At 37.5% G+C, this 16,179-nt stretch overlaps 1 protein-coding gene across 4 annotated transcripts in view; it reads right to left on the reverse strand.

Annotated features, from left to right (window-relative positions):
- The window catches only part of Cacna2d1 (calcium voltage-gated channel auxiliary subunit alpha2delta 1), a 536,404-nt gene that overhangs the window by 414,261 nt on the left and 105,964 nt on the right, over positions 1-16,179 (reverse strand). For all 4 annotated transcript variants that reach the window (XM_004662314.3, XM_004662312.3, XM_004662313.3 and 1 more), the window contains exon 3: positions 1,381-1,497. In XM_004662314.3, the coding sequence (XP_004662371.1) occupies positions 1,381-1,497 (117 nt within the window). The remainder of the gene's footprint in view (positions 1-1,380; positions 1,498-16,179) is intronic.

A 16,179-nucleotide genomic window follows, 5' to 3' on the forward strand; every position in this document is an offset into this window, starting at 1 on the left:
ATACATAAGAGACCATGTCTCTGCGCATTTAGCAGTCCTGAAACCATGGGATACTGATAGGTAACTGTAGGGGTTCAGTACTATCCACAATTTCAGGCCTCTACTGGGTGTTAGGATGAGGCAGAATTAGCACTGGAAAATTAATTAAAGAAAATGCAAGTAGGTGAGTCATGCAAACACAATGTGTGTCAAGAAAAGCAAGATCTGAAGACTACATACAGAATAATTTATTTTTCATAAAAAGCTTAAGCTAAAAAAATTTTTATTAGCTATGGACATACTTAGTATGTCAACAGCACATGGTAGTACTATCCTTTTGCTCATCCCTGACCCTTTTTCAAAGGGTCCCTCTCATTGGGGATGCAGTTCAACCCCATGGGGATCGTGGGTCATGCTGTCAGTATGGAAGATGGAGAGACCTGGCTCGAATACAGAAGAGAGCTAATCCCCAGACAGTTATCCCACCTCGTGCTATAAGGTGCTACATAAGCTACAGTGAGAAAGTGGTTAACACTGGTCCAAGCAACTCGAGGTCTAAGTTACTCAGAAGCAAACAACCTGATGTGATGCTCATACATGTGCAATAAGAAAAATATTTCAATAAAGTATTTATGTGAGGAGAAACTATTTTCTAAAGCAAAGAAATGATTTCTTAATTATTCAGCAAAATGGCAGGAAGGCAGGATCATGAGATGAAGAATATTATAGTTTAAGGGTTCATTGAATTATTACATGCAAAGACTTAACAGTTGTGAAAATATACATAGCTGGGCATGGTGGTACATGCTTTATTCCCAGCACTTGGGAGGCAGAAGTAGGAGGATGACCATGAGTTCGAGGCCACCCTGAGACTACATAGTGAATTCCAGGTCAGCCTGAGCTAGAGGGAGACCCTCTCTCAGAAAAGCAAAAAATAAATTAATAATAATAGTAATAATAAAATAAAAATATGCATATTTATCAATGGAATATATGTTGCATATGTAATAGAAGCCTCAAGTACCCAGCAGCGAACATGAACAACCCCAGTAAGGAGAGCCCTCAGGGAAAATGGGAATGGGGAAATGAGCATAAAAGAGTGTAGCCTTTGTAATAATAAATAAATAACATTGGACAGAAACAATATTTAGAAATAAAGATGTCAGAAAACATAAAAAAGAATATGAGTAATATAAAAAATAAACCAACATGTAGAAGAAGCTATTGAGTATTTCAGATTACCTATGAAACCATGATATCTCCAGTTGTTCATGAGCATATGAGACAAATAGTTACCAATATAAGAAAAGCATACCAAACAAAGCCCCTAAATAAGGAAGACACTTAATACCCAGTAGTCAATGGTAAATAGCTAAAGGAGCAAATGTGATCGAAACTCACCACCAGTGCCTTAGATCTGTTGCTTAGCAGCTTCTCAATATCTCGTGCTGCGATCTCCACCAGCTGCCGCGCATTGTTTGGCTCCACAGTATACAAATCCTGGTATTTCTCATAAATCTGCATGAGAGGAAAAGAAAATTAAGAACAATAGCTGCTTATTTGATTTAATATTCCATTAAAATTTGGAAAACCTTGAAATCACTAATTAGAAAGATCTGCTTTCTTTCTTCATTTTGATATTTTTGGAATTTGAACATAACAGGAAACATTTGTGTGTGTGCATGCGCGTGTGCATATGTGTGCGCATGCGTGTGGGTGTTTCATACGACTATCATCTGGCTCAAAACATCAGCCCCCCCCCCAAAAAAAAGATAAAAGAAAAAACATCAGGTCATATTACATGTTACAAAAACAACTTATACCACAATCATTGATTCAATTTCAAGTACTGAAGTTGTACCCTCACCTCAACTTCAAAACCTGGTCTTAACTATCACAGCACTTTGAGAAAAAGAAAGGTGACCCTAGAAAACAGAACCGTGCATATGAAATCACTCCTGGGAGACATGTTTGAAAAAAGACAGAAAAAAGTGGTAGAGGATGTATAAGGGATATGGATGTCCCCCTATTTTACCTTTCTGTGACTATGGAGGCTAAAGGTTACTAGTAAACCTCACAGAGAGGAAAGAGAGGAAAATGAGAGAATGAATATGAATTCCCCCTAAAGTTAATCTGGGTAACACAGGGAGCTTCAGAGACAGTACAAAGATAGAAGTTAATGATGTCTACATGAAAAATTTTGTTAGTCTGTAATGAGATATTAACCTTTTATCAAATTAAGTGTGAGAGCATTAGATTTTGTTTTTATTGTGTTTCTTTTTTAAAATTTACATCACTGAATCAAGGTATAACAAAATTAAAATAGCTGGAAATTTAAGACCAAACTTCATTTCTGGCTCACCTTCATTGTCTGAGGTAGGATTTCCCTAGAGTGGCAGACTGCACATGGTTACAGGGCCTGTCCATTCACAGCAGGAAGGAATTAAAGAGGTGGGGGAGGAGGAGGAGGAGGCAGGGAGCAGGGGCAGTGTTTGTGGCTGCAGGGCTGTGCTGAGAAGGAAATCCCCAATGCACAGGGCAGATGGGGCACATATGCATGAATAAACTATCTTTGAAGCCAGGGCCTGGCAGCTTTTTATTGCCTTATGAAAAGTGAATCCAGGCATATACCAGAACCAGTTCAACCTGCTCTTTATCTGTCACAACTCCAGAATTCTGCTTTACTACCAACAGGTTCTAAAAGCCTGTTCCTTCTGTGCTTGGACGCTACTAGAAAACACTGGTTTCAAGTGAACATAAACCCTACCATCTAAAAGTATGTAAGTTGTCCATGGATGTGTATGTATGTATACAGTTGGATTTCTAAAGTATTTATATTTATTTGTGTGGGGGGAAGGGGAAGAAAGTATGGGCATACAAGGGCTTCTTGCTATGACAAATGAACTCTAGACTGGGTGCCTGGCTTTATGTAGGTACTGAGTAATCAAACCCAGGCCATTAGACTTCGTAAGAAAGTGCAATTAAATATTGAATTATCTTCCCACCTCAAGAATTTTGTTTTGTTTTGCTTATTTAATTTGAAGGAGGCTGTTAAAGAATGAACTCAAGGGCTGGAGAGATGGCTTAGCGGTTAAGCGCTTGCCTGTGAAGCCTAAGGACCCCAGTTCAAGGCTCTATTCCCCAGGACCCACGTTAGCCAGATGCATAAGGGGCCACATGTATCTGGAGTTTGTTTGCAGTGGCTGGAGGCCCTGGCACGCCTTCTCTCTCTCTCTCTATCTCTCTCTCTCTCTTTCTGCCTCTTTTTTTCTGTCTGTCACTCTCAAACAAATAAATAAAAACAAACCAAACAAATTTTAAAGAAAAGAATAAACTCAAGTGTTTGGTCATGCTAGGTAACCACTTGAGTGGTGAAACATATCCCTAGCCCTATATTTTTATTAGATTAACTAATCAATATCTTGAAATATCTAAATCACACTATAGGGCTTGAAATTCTGGACTGATTCACACTCAAGTTTTCTCCACATTCTTGATCTTGCAGGTATGTCCAACTTGTGAACTGCTGGCCACATATGTCCAGGGTAGCTATGAATTGGCTCCAACATGTTTGCATATGACAATGTCATGTGTAGCATCAAAAAGTTGGATACCCTTATAGGCAGATTTTCATGTAAGCTACCCAAGAGAAATTAATGTAAGGGGTATAAAGAAAACCTGACTTTGGGTTCAACCAAGATTCCTACATATCAGGAAACTGCCTACACTTACACAGGTAGGTTATCATGTCCTGTTAAAAACCCCTGGTTATCCTTAAAGAATTCTACTTAACCCAAAGCTCTTTTATTCCTGACTAAGATGAGATTCAAGCACATCAATGCTTGAATAGAGTAATTAATTTGGGTTATAAATAGATAAAGCTCAGCATCATTTTAATTGACCTTGCACTTTTAGTTCTTTTCAGTAAGACCAATAGAGCTAACTGGTGTAAATGTAGTGGAGTTTGTACCATTAATATCTTACGTGTTTCTGTACAAACTCTAACCTCTTTCTTGTGCTACATGGAGAAAAATAAGCTTCATAAATTGTTGGAGATTAGCTCAGGTGTACAATGTGTACTTCATATTATATACCACGCATGATGTCATTTATTATGCCATTACATATGTCAGACATACTAGTTGCTTTAAAGAATAGACTACAAGGGCTGGAGAGATGGCTTAGCGGTTAAGTGCTTGCCTGTGAAGCCTAAGGACCCCGGTTCGAGGCTCGGTTCCCCAGGTCTCACGTTAGCCAGGTGCATAAGGGGGCGCACGCGTCTGGAGTTCGTATGCAGAGGCGCGCCCATTCTCTCTCTCTCCCACTATCTGTCTTTCTCTCTGTGTCTGTCACTCTCAAATAAATAAATAAATAAAAATTAAAAAAAAAAAGAATAGACTACAAGCCAGGAGTGGTGGCATAAACCTTTAATCCCAGCACTTGGGAGGCAGAGGTAGGATCACCGTGAGTTTGAGGCCACCCTGATACTATATAGTGAGTTCCAGGTCAGCCTGGGTTAGAGTGAGACCCTACCTCAAAAAAATGAAAAATAAAATAAATAATTTAAAAAGACAGGAAAGCCAAAAAAAAAAAAAAAAAAAGGTGTGGCAGTTAAGATGCTTGCCTGTGAAGCCTAAGGACCCTGGTTTGATTCCCCAGGACCCATGTAGGCCAGATGCACAAGAGAGTGCATGTGTTTGGAGTTCATTTGGCTAAAGGCCCTGGTGCACCCATTGTTTCTTTCTCTCTATCTGCACTGAGATAAATGTTTTGACCAAGGGTTTATTTATGCTAGGCAATCACTTTACTATCTGAGCTATATCCTGATCCCATTTTTAAGATTTTTTTTTGAAGTATAGAGAGCTTTCATTAGATTAAGAGAGGCAGAAAGAAGGAAGTTCAGAGACCTCCTGCCATGTGGAAGGCTGGAGAGAGTAGAGAGCCCATGTGAGAAGAAAAATTCAGATAAGTAAGGGTCCCTTTCCCCCATGAGGAGGTAGGGAGGTAGGTAGGAAACACTTACCAGAGCAGGGACCTGGAGGTTCAGGCACTTGGAGAGATGAATGGCCAAGAAGAACTTTTTTAAAAAATATTTTTATTTATTTATTTGAGAGAGAGAGAGGAAGAGAGGAAGAGAGAAAGAGAGAATGGAAGTGCCAGGGCCTCCAGCCACTGCAAATGAACTCCAGCTGCACGCACCACCCTGTGCATCTGGCTTACATGGGTCCTGGGGAATTGAACCAGGGTCCTTAGACTTCACAGGCAAATGCCTTAATCGCTAAGCCATTTCCCCAGCCCAAACTTTTTTATTTTAAATATTTTTATTTATGTATTTGAGAAAGAAAGACAGAGTAAGAGAGCATGGGTGTGCCAGGTCTTTTGCTACTGCAAACCAAATCCAGGTACATGTGCCATTTTGTATATCTGACTTTATGTGGGTACTGGGGAATTGAATCCAGGCTGACAGGCTTTCTAAGCAAGCAACTTTAACTGTTGAGTCATCTCTCCAGACTCCTGTTTTTAAGTTTTGAAATACACATAATTTTGTGCTTTAAGAATCATTGTAATGACCCTTGAAAGTTCCCCAATAGATGCTAAGTAAACAAGTTTTCGATTGTAATGTTTCACATCGTTTTTATCAACCTGTGATACATTTGTTTAGCATAAATATGTTTCCTTCCATTGTTAAAATAAACTATACCTCTATAATATTTAGCATATTAACTTACCATTTTAAAGCAATCTACTGTATTTTTCTTCTCCCTAATTTTCCCTTTTATTAAAAGTTTAAATAATCATCTTCTAATCTATCCAATTTTCTTCCTAGAGTTAAAAAAATACACAGTATGTTGTAAATAATGCAAGTTTTTGGCAACAGAGTTCCCTCAAATCCTATTAAATCCTCAGATGCTCTGTGACATCAGATTCTGTTCTTCTCTGATAGGAATAACTGAGCCGTTAAAGAGCATGCAAGACAGGATGTTTCTCCTCTAATATGTTTCAACTGTTCTACAGTTCAAGTTCTCCCACACCACCCTTGACATAGTCTTGACAAAAAGATTGCTTGTCACTTGTACATTCTTTCTTTCTTAGAATCTTGGGTTAAAAATTGTAAAGAAACATGTTGGAAATCATAATACTTAGTATTAAGTCATAAAATTATTCCATGGAAAATCACAGATACTCCAAATTATATTTATTAAAAATAAAAATGTCTCAAGTTTTGAGTGAGTTAGATTATTATTAGCCATTTTATTTACAGATATTCTAGATGATCTTTAGCATTTGAATATACAACACACCATTAATTCACTTTAAGAAAACAAATAATTATATTTACCTAACCATTGTTAAGGTTCGTGAAAATTTTGAAATATTGGAATGGAGGGAGCTTTTGCTGTTTCACTCTTAATGAACAAGCCACTGCCTGGAGCAGATGAATGGTTACCTGGAAAGATCATGTAAAGTGAGTGTTCATACCAGAAGTTACGTTTGGGGCTACCAGCATGTAAGGACACAGAAAAACTCTAAAGGTGAGTGGAAGAGGAGCTAATAATTAAGGGCCATTTCATATGCTAGGAGACAGCCTCAGTGTGGATCAAAGGTTTTCCAGCACAGAAGCTGACAGACAGACAGTGGGAACAAAAGTTCTGCTGAAAGATAATGGTGAAGAACCTCTCAGAACTGAGGATCCATAAGTAGGTGAATGAGTGGCTAAGTTCTTAGCAGCAACCATGCTTAAGATCTGTGCTAAGGAATAAAAGAAAGCAGGTAGACAAGACACTTGGTTCACCTGCTGTTGTAATCAGGTTCGCATTGCTGGGAGAAAACACCCAACCAAGAGCAGCTTGTGAGGGGGAAAAAGGTTTTCTTTGGCTTACAGACTCAAGGGGAAGCTCCATAATGGCAGGGGAAAACAGTGCCATAAGCAGAGGAAGGGCATCACCTCCTGAACAACATCAGATAGACAATAACAGCATTAGAATGTGATATAACACCCATAAGACCATCCCCAACAATACATGCTTTCAGGAGGATCCAATTTCCAAATTGCCACCAGCGGAAGACCTGGCATTCAGAACACAGAGATTTATGGGGGACACCTAAATCAGACCACTACACCTTTATAAACCCTCATGAAGAACATTATAGAATGTTAAAACAAAGTAAAAAACTTTGAATTTGCTATTAACTGACCATAAAGGGTAATTTTAAACTGGGAGAAAATAATATTCAATTGGTGATATTAATTCTACACCTATTCTTTTTCCTAGAAGAAAAATAAAATATATATATGGCAGTGGCTAAGCAAGTTACATTGCCTAAAGAAAGAAACAGAAAAATCTGTACATATTACATCTTACGTATATAGATTCTGGCAGCTCTTTCCTACATAAGTATATGTTTAATTCTACCATGGAACTTTTCTTGGATGAGCCATAAAGATGTCTGGCATTTCCAGAGCTGTCATCTGAAGAAAGTTTCTGTTTTGACAATTTCTAATAAAACAGGAGCCTTTGGGCACTTTCTCCAACTCGGTTGGCCATATTCTATTTTATGGTCTTGCTGTTAACCCCTAACTACCTGCATCCACACTTAGACCAGGCAGCCAACTTCTGAGTCAATGGTTTGTGAAGAACTAAGGAAGAAAGATGTGTGTAATCGAAGATAACACACTGACCTAATCAATTTCTCACCATATGATGACAATGGTATGGAGTACCATGGAGCAAGGCACACAGAAGTGAAGACTGGAGAACAACACTATTCAGTCATATTGAGCCAAAAAAGTGAGAACTGACTGCTCAAACCCTCAACCATAGACAGTTCTTACTGCCATGGGAAGAGGTTAGTGTAGAGATGGATAACTGAAAAAAAATGACTTATGAAGAGTGACTACTGGGTGCTCAAATAGAATATATAAACCATCCCTTCCAAGATTCAAGGAAACTAGCAGAAGTGGCAGGAAGAATGTAACAGCAGGAAGATGGGGAGGAGGACTGCAAAACCATCACGTGGGTGTGACATGGCCAACACTTCACCATAGACAGAGGAAGGATACATGACTCCTCAGACATCCCAGACTAGCTAATGGCAGCTAATGGTGGCTGGGAGAAGGGAAGTCAGGTGTATCAGTGATGTAGACATTACTTAGTTACCCATTCCACAATAAATAACTTTTCACACATGGTCAGGCAAACAATGCACATTTAACTCAGTGGTTCAAAAGGGGGAATAAAAACAAGACATGGAATAAGAGGGAAGAAGGGTATTAGTGGGAAGGGAATGAGGATAGGATACATGTATAAAATGTCAAAATAAAAAAAAAAATAAATATTTAAGGGTTGCCTTTGGCAAGCAGAACAAACAGCCTCCAATAGACAGACATATCCTAGTCCCATGTACATGTTTGGTTACATAGCAAAATGAATGGAGTTTTCTTGTAAAATTCAGTTTTCTAATTAACTGAGTCATAGCAGTCCTTAAAAATTAAGAGGATAGGGCTGGAGAGATGGCTTAGTGGTTAAGGCTCTTGCCTGTGAAGCCTATAGAACCATGTTTGATCTCTCTCCAGATTTCAGGTAAGCTAGATGCAAAGGTAAGGCAAGCACAAGGTTGCACATGCCCACTGGGTGATGCAAGTGTCTGGAGTTCGATTACAGAGGCTGAGGCTCTGGCGCTCTCTCTCTCTCTTTCTCCCCCCCCTCTCTCTCTCTCTTGCTCTATCTAAAAATAAATAAATAAATAAATAAATAAATAAATAACGAAGAGGATGATCTCAGTATGGTAGCATACATTGTTAATCACAGCAGGTTGCAGAGGTAGGAGTATCTCTGTGAGTTCAAGGCCAGGCTGGGACTACAGAATGAGTTCTGGGTCAGACTGGGCTAGACTGAGACACTATCTTGAAAAATAAACAGAGAGGTTGAATAAATCAGTACCATAGAATCTTTCCTCCTGACTGGTTGTGGTGGTGGACACCTTTAATCCCAGCACTTGGGAGGCAGAGGTAGGAGGACTGCCATAATGTCAAGGCCTCCATGAAACTATGTAGTGAATTCCAGGTCAGCCTGTGCTAGAGAGTGAAACCCTGCCTCAAAAAAAAAAAAAAAAAAAAAGAATCCTCCTGTCCAGGAAAATAAAGATATCGCCCTTAATAAGAGGTGTGGGAAAAATTGACAGGGCACAAGGGTCCTGGAGAGGATGAAGAAAGCTTAATAAAAAGAAATCACGGGCATTGGCTGGTAAATCCCAGTGCCAGAACTGGGTTACTCCTCACAGTAAGCTGTTGGTCAGGGAGACCCTTAAGATCCACAAAACAATGTAAGTGTAAGCCTTTAAAAGCACTTGGTTACCTGCCAGAGCTAAGTGATAATACCCTATTGATAAAGATACCACATGCCAAGGACACATGCTGGAATTTGAAGGAAGACAACTCCATGCTGGCTAGCCCTCATAATGCTAGACAGGGCTATGTGAGCTGTCAGGGAATAATGATCACTGAAAGTGTGAAAAGCAGTGGACCCCAAAAGCTACAAAAATCAACCAGCCTGACAAAATGTACACACTCATACAAGACTGGCTCACAGCCCATGGGGATAATCAATAATCCTGTGATTGGATATGAGGCCAAGTCAGTGGGAGAGAAATAAAATCTGGTACTGAGAACCAAATCCGGTTCCTATGAAGATAAAGGTCAGAGATTACAGAGAAATGGTCCCACTAGTCTTTGGCCAAGAAAAGTGGTTATTCCCATCAAAAGGTCTCTTAAAAAAACTATGATTATCTCATTTAATCCATGCTACTCTCACATGTAGTGAGACAATCTGTTTTTATTTTTTATTTTGTTCCATTTTTTTAAACAAGTGGCAGTGAAAACTGGGGAGAACCAAGATACCTTAATATAACAAGAAAAGATAGATGCCTGCCTAACATGAGAAAAGCAACCTCTAGCACATTTGCCAGAGCCCTAGAGACATTACAAAGGAAGGGTAATTTAAACAAGAGTGCTTCTCACTGCTAGCCTGACAACCCACTCCAGGGAGATAACTATACACACTGAAGACACTCAAAACTCATCACAGTAGAAATTTAGAGGCTGCAGAGAGCTCAAAGTAGACTTATCAAACACCCTTTAAGTCTCAAGGATCACTGTGGAAAAGGGCAGTGAAAGATTAAAAGAACTATAGGGTAAAAGGGGTATCCTGAGGAATTGCCCTCCTAAAGACTCATGAGAGAATGACAGAGTGAATTACAGAGTTGTAAAATTATAAATATACATTCATTTATGCCAGTACATTTATCATAATTTGTCACAGTGGCAATAGAATTTTAAAACTGAGTTAGTAGTAGTTATGAGCAGCCTGATAAGAGTCCACAGGAATAATCAGCCTCTGGGTCTGCCTTGGCTCTATACAGCCCTTTCTTCTCCTAGCCAAAACATTTTATAAAGTTTCTAAATTATTCTAAATTTTCTGCATATTGCTGAAACAAACTTCTACTGAGGAACCTTAAATTTGCTCATTTTTGAAATAAAAGTTGTTCTACCATAAACTCTCTGAGTCACTCACTGTTCCTAAAAATAAATCCCAAAAAGGACCCCATGTTTCAGTTATGATAAACAGTATTCCTTAATCATGAAGTTATTTCATTATTTCTTAGATTCATGTGAATATGAAAGATGAGCTCTAATGAAAGAAATGTTCTTTCCTCGTGGTCTTTAAGAGGTATGCAATTAGCTTAAGGACACACACTATTAACTTCACTGTTGTTTCATGTTCTTAGAAGAAAGACTAGACAGAAAAGCTAAAAATATTGAAATGAGTAAGTATACATTGTATATAAATACAGGAATAAATAAAGTTCCATGTCACAATGGAGGTGAGATTAATGAAATAAGAGGATCTATTACTTCCCACTATGCATTTCTTCTTCTTAGTCTTGATTGACTAACAGAATAAATTCAGACATTCTCAGTACCAACAAAGGCAAGCACTTTCATCTTCCACAGCCAGCTGCTTTTGCCATCAGGAGCACAATTACACTCCTCACTCATTAACAGGATAAAATGCCAACAATTGCAACCTGAAAATTTTCAAGTAACAATCTATGGCTCCTGAGTGTTCCCATATCTAAAAACATAGGTTTCCATATGATTTATTTATATTCTCTTAGATTTTGGTTAGCCTTCCCTTGGCATTTCCTTTACTAAATCTCTTCCCCTTAGCTCACTAAGAAATTTTCACCCCATTAATCTATTCTTCTACTTACATATGTACAATACCATCCTATTATCTACACCCCTCTCTTCCTTTCTCTTCACTTTATATCTCTTTGCTAGCTTACTGACCATTGCTACTGAGTTCCCTAATCACACAGAAGTCCTATCATCTGTAGCTGGGATCCAAATATAAGAGAGAACGTGTGATATTTGTCTTTCTGGGCCTGGGTTACCTCACTTAGTATAATCCTTTACAGATCCATCCATTTTCCTGCAAATTTCATTACTTCATTTTTCTTTACTGCTGAGTAGAACTCCATTGTATAAATGTGCCATATCTTCATTATCCACTCATCAGTTGAGAGACATCTAGGCTGTTTCCATTTCCCAGCTATTTTGAATTGAGCAGCAATAAACATGCCTAGGCAAGTATCTCTAAGATAATGAGATGAGTCCTTTGGATATATGCCTAGGAATGCTATAGCTGGGTCATACAGTAGATCTAATTTTAGCTGTCTCAAGAACCTCCACAGTGATTTCCACAATGGATGGACCAGACTGCATCCCCACCAACAGTGTAGAAGGGTTCCTCTTTTTCCACATCCTTGCCAGCATTTATGGTCATTGGTTTTCATAATGGGAGCCAATATGGCAGGCATGAGATGGAATCTCAGTGTAGTTTTAATCTACATTTCCCTGATGACTAGGGATGTAGAACTTTTTTAGATGTTTATACGCCATCTGTATTCTTTTGAGAACTTTCTAATTAGTTCCTTATCCCATTTTTGATTGAGTTGTTTGATTTCTTATTATTTAACTTCCTGAGTTCTTTGTATATCCTAGATATTAATACTCTATCAGATGTATAGCTGGCAAAAAATTTTCCAATTCTGTAGGCTGCCTCTTTGCTTTATTCACAGTGCCCTTTGCCATATAAAATCTTTATGACTTCATGAGGTCACAGCAGTTAATCTGTGGTTTTACTGTCTGAGCAATTGGGGCTATAGTCAGAAAGCCTTTGCCAAGATCAGGATGTTGAAGAGTTTCCCCTACTTTTTCCTCTAGCAGTTTCAGAGTTTCAGGTCTGATATTAAGGTGTTTAATCCACTTGGACTTAATTCTTGTGCATGGAGAGAGAAAACGTTCTATTTTCATCCTTTGACTGATACATATCCAGTTTTCCCACCACCATTTGCTGAAGAGGCTGTCTTTTCTCTGATGAATATTTTTGGCATTAATGTTGAACATCAGGTGGATATAGCTACCCAGACTTACATCTGGGTCCTCTATTCTGTTCCATTTATCTACACGTCTGCTTTTGTGCCAGTACCATGCTGTTTTTGTTACTATGGCTCTGTAGTATAGGTTAAAATCAGGTCTGATGATACCACCAGACTTATTTTTGTTGTTCAGTATTGTTTTAGATATTCAAGATTTTTTTTTTTTTTTGCTTCCAAATGAATTTTTGGATTTTTTTTTCTATTTCTATGAAGAATGTCATTGGGATTTTGATGGGGATTGCATTAAATGTGTAGATTGCTTTTGGTAAGATTGCCATTTTCATAATATTGATTCTTCCAATCCAAGAACAAGGGTTGTTTTTCCATGTCCTAGTGTCTTCTGCAATTTCTCATTTGAGTCTTTTAAACGTTGCATTATAGAGAACCTTAACTTTCTTAGTTAGGTGTATTCCAAGGTACTTTATATATTTATTTGAGGTAACTGTGAATGGGAGGCATTCCCCGATTTCATCCTACACATATTTATTTGTTGTTAGTATATAGGAAAGCTACTGATTTCCATATGTTTATTTTGTATCCTGCTACATTGCTATAGATTTTTATCAGCTCTAACAGTTTGCTGGTAGAGTCTGTAGGGTTGTTTAAGGATAGAATTATGTCATCTGCAAATAATGATAACTTGATATTTTCCTTTCCAATTTGTATCCCTTTTATGTATGTCACTTGCTTCATTGCTAGGTCTAAGACTTCCAGTACTTTATTAAGTAAAAGTGGGGACAGTTAACACCCTTGTCTTGTTCCTGAGTTTAGTGGAAAAGCTTCCAGTTTTTCCCCATTTAGTAATATGTTGGCTGCAGGCTTGTCATAAATAGCCTTCATTATGTTGAGATATGTTCCTTCCATTCCCAGTCTCTGTATGACTTTTATCATGAAGGGATGTTGTATTCTGTCAAATGCTTTCTCTGCATCTAATGAGATGATCATGTGATTTTTGTCCCTCGGTCCATTTATATATTGTATTACATTTATCAATTTGTGTATGTTAAACCATCCCTGCATCTCTGGGATAAAGCCTACTTGGTCAGGTTGAATGATCTTCTTGATGTATTTTTGTATTCTCTTTGCCCATATTTTATTGAGAATTTTCCATCTATGTTCATCAGAGAGATTGGTCTGTAAATTTCTTTTTTTTGTTCTATCAATCCTGTTTATCCTTTCAAAGAACCAACTCTTTCTTTCATTGATTATTTGTATTGTTTCTTTCATTTTTATTTCATTAATATCTGCCCTAATCTTTATTTCTTCTTTCATCTACTGATTTTTGGCTTGCTTTGTTCTTCTTTTTCCAGGGATTTAAGGTGAAACATTAACTTATTTACTTGAGACCTTTGTAATTTCTTAGTAGAGGCACTTAAAGCCATAAATTTCCCTCTTAGGACTGTCTTTATTGTGTCCCAAAGATATTGGTATGTTGTGTTCTCATTATTATTTGACTCTATGAATTTTGTTGATTTCTTTGTTGATTTTTTCATTGAACAATTCATCATTTAGTAGTGTATTGTTTAGGTTCCATGATTTTGTGTATGCTCTATAGCTTTTCTTCTTATTGATTTGTACTTTGATTCCATTGTGGTCAGACAGAATGCAAGGAATTATTTAAATATGTTGGTATTTGCTCTGTGTCCTAATATATGTTCTACTTTAGAGAATGTAACATGTGCTACTGGAAAGAATGTGTATTCTGCAGCATTTGGATGAAATGTCTTGTATATATCTGTTAGTTCCATTTCTTCTATAACCACATTTAATCCAGATGCTTCTCTGTTTATTTTTTTGCCAGGATGACCTTTCAATTGGTGAGATTTTGGTATTGATGTCACCCACTACCACTGTGTTTGGTGTTATCTGTGACCTTAGGTCTAAAATGTTTGTTTGATGAAGTTGGGAGCCCCATGTTAGGTGCATATATGTTTAGGATTGTAATGTCCTCCTGTTGGTGTGTGCTTTTAATTAGTATAAAATGGCTTTCCTTATCTTTTCTAAGTAATGTGGGACTGAAGTCTACCTTGTCAGATATTAGGATACCAACCCTGGATTGTTTTCTAGGCCCATTTGCTTAAAACATTGTTTTCCAACCTTTCACCCTAACATTGTATCCATCCTTTTTTGAAAGGTGAATTTCTTGGAGGCAACAAATTGAAGGATCCTGCTGTTTAATCCAGTGTGAAAACCTATGTCTTTTGGTTGGGGCATTGAAGCCATTGATATTAAGAGACATTATTGAAAGTTGTGTATTTATTTTTGCCATTTTTTGTAGTTCTTCCAGTTTTACCTTTGTTCTCATGTATTAACTAGTATATGAGTATGGTTTGATTTTTCCAGGTTCTTTATATGTGTGCTTTTCTTTCTCTTCTGCCTGGAGGATTCTTTCAAGTATTTTCTGTAGAGCTGGTTTGTCTCCAAATATTTCTTTAACCTGCTTTTGTTGTGGAATGTCTTTATTTCTCCATCTATTTGAATTAATAGTTTTGCAGGATAAAGTAACCTTGGTTAACAGTTACCTTTCAAAACTTGGAATACATCACTACAAGCCCTTCTGGCTTTCCAAGTTTGTGTTGTATAATCTGATGTGCCTCATGGGCTTGCCTTTGTAGGTAACTTGATTTCTCTCTCTAATTGCTTTCAATATTTTTTTCTCTGGTTTGCATGTTTGATACTTTAACAATAATATGGCAAGGAGAGGTTTTTCCTAGGTTTTGTCTGTTTGGTGTTCTACAGGATTTCTGTGTCTGCATTGGCATCTCTTTCCCAATTTGGGGGAAGTTTCCTTCTATTATTTTGTTGAAAATGTCTACTATGCCTTTGAAGTAAAATTTTTCTCCTTCTACTATACCCTGAATTCTTATGTTTGATCTTTTCATAGTGTCTCGAATGTCTTGAAATTCCCATTCATACTTTCCTATTAGTTTGTCTTTCTCTTTGTTGGACTGTATTGGATCTGTTACCTGGTCTTCTAGTTTAGATATTCTGTCCTCGCTTTCATCCATTCTACTGGTGATATTTTCTACAGAGTTTGTGTGTGTGTGTGTGTGTGTGTGTGTGTGTGTTTATTTCACTGGCTGTGTTCTTCATTGCTAGTAATTCTGACTGGCTTTTCTTCATTATTTCCATTTCCTTATTTATGCCGTGTATTGTCCTCTTTATTTAATTAAATTGGTTTCCTATGTCTTCTCTGAATTCTTTCATTTTCTCTTTGACTTCTTTGAGCATATTTATCATCATTCTTTCAAAATCTTTCTCAGGCATTTCCTCTAACTCATTCTCACTGGAGGTCATTTCTGATGCATTAATACATTTTGGTGGATTTATATTGTCTTGATTTTGGTGTTTCATGTCTTATAATATACATATTTTTGCATCTTGGATTAACTTAATGCTTGAATTTTCTAGTTAGCTACAGTATTATTAGATGCATCAATTAATCTGATGTTATATATCTTCAGGGTAGGAGCTTAATGTGCTAGGTTTGGCCCTTAAGACTCTCAGAGTATCTACAAAAGTGGCCCTAGATTTTGGGTTTGCATGCTATGACATGTATAATCTGATGTGCCTCATGGGCTTGCCTTTGTAGGTAACTTGATTTCTCTCTCTAACTGCTTTCAAGTAGGCTGAATGCAACAAAATACAGGTATATTCTAAAATTTATAAAATAATGTACACATTCAATGAGAAAGAGCA

Source organism: Jaculus jaculus, chromosome 10 (genome assembly GCF_020740685.1).
Source record: "Jaculus jaculus isolate mJacJac1 chromosome 10, mJacJac1.mat.Y.cur, whole genome shotgun sequence".
NCBI classification, from domain to species: Eukaryota; Metazoa; Chordata; class Mammalia; order Rodentia; family Dipodidae; genus Jaculus; species Jaculus jaculus.